Source organism: Haliotis rufescens, unplaced genomic scaffold, assembly GCF_023055435.1.
Source record: "Haliotis rufescens isolate VD_foot unplaced genomic scaffold, xgHalRufe1.0.p SCAF_17, whole genome shotgun sequence".
Taxonomy (NCBI): Eukaryota; Metazoa; Mollusca; class Gastropoda; order Lepetellida; family Haliotidae; genus Haliotis; species Haliotis rufescens.
In genome coordinates, this window is record NW_025963857.1 from 5,263,390 (window position 1) to 5,268,468 (window position 5,079).

The 5,079-nt window shown below is 41.8% G+C and overlaps 1 protein-coding gene across 1 annotated transcript; it reads right to left on the reverse strand.

Annotated features, from left to right (window-relative positions):
• Positions 1-1,153, reverse strand: LOC124118911 (fucolectin-5-like). Its single transcript, XM_046481256.1, has 2 exons — positions 1,078-1,153; positions 1-236 (listed from the first exon to the last, which is right to left on the reverse strand). Exons 1-2 carry the CDS (start codon positions 1,127-1,129, stop codon positions 1-3), a joined length of 288 nt encoding a protein of 95 aa, XP_046337212.1. The 5' UTR covers positions 1,130-1,153.
• Between the last annotated feature and the right edge of the window lie 3,926 nt (positions 1,154-5,079).

Consider the following 5,079-nt stretch of genomic DNA (forward strand, 5'->3'; position numbering starts at 1 on the left):
TTACTTACGCCAATTGTTCCCCCTGTTGGTGACGGAGACAGTTAGGACCGAGAAGATCTGCTGGAGGTCTACTTGCCACCACTCTACCACACCCTTTGCTTCCGCCACATGGGCACATTGTCCGGCTATACTGTCAGTGCCGTTTTGGCCTTCAACAGCCAGATCTGATGTCATTCCTTGATATACTGAGCTCTGTTCTGTGGGCTTGTTTAGTGCAAGGTTCGGCAGATCCAAACCTGGATCGAGAGAATGTGGTTGTTGAAAATTATTTTAAGAAATATGAGACTTTAATGTCCCGAAACAAGCCTGTGGCTTGTGTTATATGACGCCTTTTGTCTCTCTGTCTGTGTGTTAAATAATGAGTTAGTGAGTAAGCTGGGTTCAACGCCGCTTCGAAGAGTATTCCAGTTATAATGTGGGAGGAAAGTTCGAAGTTTACCACTTTGTTGAAACGCACGAGCACGGGTATGGTGCTGCCAAACCTAGAAACATTATCGGGGCGAACCGGGATTCGAACCCACAATCAGATGTATCTGGTGTGCCCAAGGGACGCAACTCTGCACGGCGAGTTGCGGCGCCTTTGACAAATGAGCCACCCATTAATCCGCCCGTTAAATAAGGTTGAATGGTATCAAAATTGGTCGTACTTGCATGAAGTTTTGAAAACCTCAATCAGTGGAAATGGTTAAACAGTTGGATGAAACTTATAGTTTAGCCCTAATGCAGCTATGTATGAGGCACCGAGGGTTACGAATATTTCTTTCAGGTTTTCTAAACACCGAACTGTGATCTGTTCAACATTAAAACAAGCAATATAGATATATACATATAGATAGTTTTGAGATACTACCGGTAATCTAACGCCGTGATATAACTGGAATATTGTTAAGAGCGGCGTTAAACCCAACTCACTCACTCACTTCCGGTAATCTGATAGAAACCTTAAAGAGACATTATAATTATCCTTCTATCCCCAGATCGCCTTCTTTATAGAATAACGACATATGAACTGAAACATGTAGTTGATGTTTACTGTATAAATAAACACACTAAATATAAACATAAAGAGAAACAAACCTGTAGCACTGAGCACAGTAGCAATCAGCACACACACCGATGCTTTAGCCATCGTCCTCCTAAATCAACTTCTTCACTATGCTGCAATCAAGTGATTAAAATCTTGAGGTTATTTGTCTGAGGTTGTCCATGACGACCCTGTTTCCTAATGACAATGCACTGATGGATGTCAACAAACAATGAATTGATAACGAGTGAGTATAATGATATAGTTTAAATCGATACTTCGAACACACTGTAACATACACATCTCGCGTCCAATCAGTCTGACGCACTCATTTTTCAGACATGTGTTTGTTTGTTGTTTAACGCCGCACTCAGCAATATTCCAGCTATATGACGGCGGTCTGTAAATAATCGAGTCTGGACCAGACAATCCAGTGATTGATACCTTGGGCATCGATCCACGCAATTGGGATACGATGACATGCATCAACCAAGTCAGCGAGCCTGACCACCCGATCCCGTTACGACATGCAAAGTCGCCTTTTTACGGCAAGCAGGGGTTGCTAAAGACCTATTCTACCCCGGATCTTCACGGGTCTCATACATGTGTAAATTGTTTTCTATGAAATCCGGAATATTATCTTACTTTCATATAGGCTTTGTGTCTAATTGGTCCTCATGTGTATAGAACCAGGTCTTCGAGTTCCTATACAGATGGGACGGGTCTTGCCATGTATTGTGTGCATTACTCCGTATGTTTACTTCTTGCTAGTTAAGAATTAAAAAAAAATCACTAATTAAGAAATTAAGTATCTTTCTATTTAACTAGAGTGATGTGAACTACTACTACTACTACAAAAAAACCACACAAAAAACAACAACTACAAACTGTCAACAAAACTGTTTCCATAATTGTTAGGATCTGATTGTGAAGAAGTTGCTATCCACAAAAAGTGTCATGTTTTATGTAATGATGTTCGCGAAAAGAAGGGGATATACCGTTGTACAAATCAACCTTAGCGCTAAGACTGTCGTAAGTCTATGTTAAGGTATGCGAGTAACGATCACCTTAGCGCTAAGATCGCTTTGTACAGCGGCACCCTGGACAACAACTGTTGACCATGATGTGTTAGGGGGCGATAGTGTCATAGGTTGGGGCGGTATCATACGTGACAGACACACTGATTTGGTAATTGTGAATCGACATTTGACTGGTCAGCGATATGTTAACGCAATTGTGTTTCATGTTGTTGTTCCATTCGGTAGACATATCGGCAGAAATATTTGGCAATGCCAGACCACATCGTACCCAGGTCGTCACCGTCTCCGACGAGAAGACATACGACATTGCACTAGCCTGCTACGTCCCCTGACATGTCCCCAATAGAGCCACTGTGGGATGTTCTCGGGCGGAGTGTGTACGCCACAGACCCAGCACCCGCCAACGTGGCCTAGCGTGCGGTAACTCTACAGGCAGAATGGCGGGCAATTCCAAGGTCAACCATACACAAGTTCATCAACAGTATGCCACGAAGGATATCAGGTCATCGATAAACCCTTCACTTAAGATAAACCTCTTGGCCAAATTACCTTGTTTTGACTTCGCCAACCAGAGCAGAAATTCCGACTCATATACTAATACATAAAGAAACAGATCAGCACATATGGAGCCCATGAGAATGCCTACTTCTTGCCTAAATGTCTTACCTCCAAACTTTACGTGAAGTCAATGAGGAAGTCCAGCATTTCACATATTGTTTTCTCAATAACTTCAGATGGCATTTGCTTTCATTTTTGACAAATGGTCCTGAACATCTGAAAATAGATACGTAAATCAAACGTTTTGACAGAATTGAACCTGGCTCTTTTCTGTAAAAAGTCAAGCAAATCCTTTGAGCTTCCACATGGAATCCACATGGCATGTATTCCACTTGTCTCAAATACTTTCTGTGAATATAAAGAAAATCCTCCTTGATTGTATTAAGGATTATGGTTAGTCTTTGAGACAGGGATTTGGTGGTACATTTGCTGGACCCAGCAATACATCTCCGTTTGTACGGGTTGTCATGGAGCTTTGGAATCCAGTACAAAAGAGGAATTGACATGTCTTCAGGTTTTAGAGTCAAGCCAAACGTTGATAATACCGCTGCATGGTTTGGGCAGATTTCGTCCTCAGTTAACATACTGGCCTTATATGTGAAATTGTTTGATATGCCACCAAGTTCTTTGATCAAACAATTACTGTAGTACGTATAATGGTTATGTTATTTGAGGCATGATCAGTGGGAACAACTACAAACTTTCATGTAGGGCAGCGAGACTTTGGACGACAGCTGGCTGGGACAGAATGGGTTTATTCCAATTCTGTTTCCTCTTTTTCAGTTTGTGCATTCACAACATCACGCACTGACTGAACCCAGAACCCATGTCTTTATCAACAGAACATCTGCTGAACCTTATTTAGAAGGTGATATATGATCTGTCGTTAGTGCAGAAATACTGAAAGGCTACAGGCCTATAGTACACATCTGTGGACCTGGGTAAATGCTTTCGTCAAATGGTCACTATTTTGTTCAGGTGGTGTACATTTATGTGCTGATAAAGCACTGAAAACGATACAGTATGTAGAGAGTGAAACATGTGCTTCGTGAAACTACATACAGTTCAGCATGGCAGGCTTTAAGCAACAGACTTGACTTCACGAACCGCAAGGTACACATACAATCGTAAAATAAGTTGTAAACTATCTGTTGGTGGTGCTGACTGAAACGGCTGTATTATAAATTAATGATACATTTAAGTGGCATGTGGTCAGATTCCTCATGAAGTAAAACACCCCAAATCAGGTACATTGTGAAAAATGTCACTTGAAATGCGGATTTAGTCAACAATACTACATCGTAGATGGGATATGAACGATTTGTATAATTTGCGGGCGTATCTCCCTTTTGTGCGCCCTTTCAGGACATGTTTATTGAAAAGTTTGCCCAGATGTAAAAGAGGTCTTCCATTTGTATTCACATCACCATCATTTGTATGTCTTGGATAGTCAAAATAATCTGATTTATAATCTTGTCCGATTGGTCAAACATTCGTCTATACGTCGTGGCATGGCCCAAATCTAGCCACCGTAACCGTATCTCTTTGCCGCCTCCTATAAACGATTTTAATATTGACTTGTCGCTTCACAGAGCTTTTGATAGTCCTGCACCATGACCGTGGAATATATTTATTTTATGAAAAAATAATAATCTAGAAATGCATACAAAAGCAAGTCTAGCCAGCTCAAGCTAGCTCAGCATAGGGAATTTCTTTTTATTTTTAGAGTCAAGAAGGATATTGTGTAATATAAGATTTCAGAGACTAAATGTTAGTCGAAGCTTTTGACTGCACAATTGTGATTTCCTAATAGATTTCCGATACAAATCTGCATTGCACTTTATTTGCTTCAGCTAAGTGCATGTGTCGTGTTCTGCCTGTAATTGCGAGTATCTATATTTAAGATCGTTCAACAATATGTTCACTTATCGAGTAACCGGGCCGGTATAGACGTTTTATCCGCCATTGTGCTCAGAGACGGCCGCCACAAACCCGTACCCTCTCGGTGATTCAAACCATATAAGAACACAGAACGCTGAAGGGTCGAAAATATATGCACACACTTCGTTTTGGAAGCGAATCGTTTTCGTGGGATTACGGTTGATGTGCCCTATGGTTTTTACGGAGCATCACAGCGATACGTAACCTCAGCCAGAGCCAAATCAACCCCCAGTGACAATCTGAGTGAACCCTGTCCACTCCTCCACTCCTAGGTGCCTGGTCCAATTCGGCTAACGTAGCTTGCGGTCTTTAACGTCAGCGTACACCACTTCTGATCTTGTCCAAGGCGTGGTGTAAGGGGGAATGGTCATGACTCGTGGCATTCTGGGGGTGTTTTGCTGCTGGAGGTAATCAGTTACGATGTCGTGCCCTTTTGGACCTTTCGGCACAACTATTAGCGCCAGTATGTTGTGTCAGTAGTACTGTCAAGTAACCCTTGTATGGACAATATGCAGT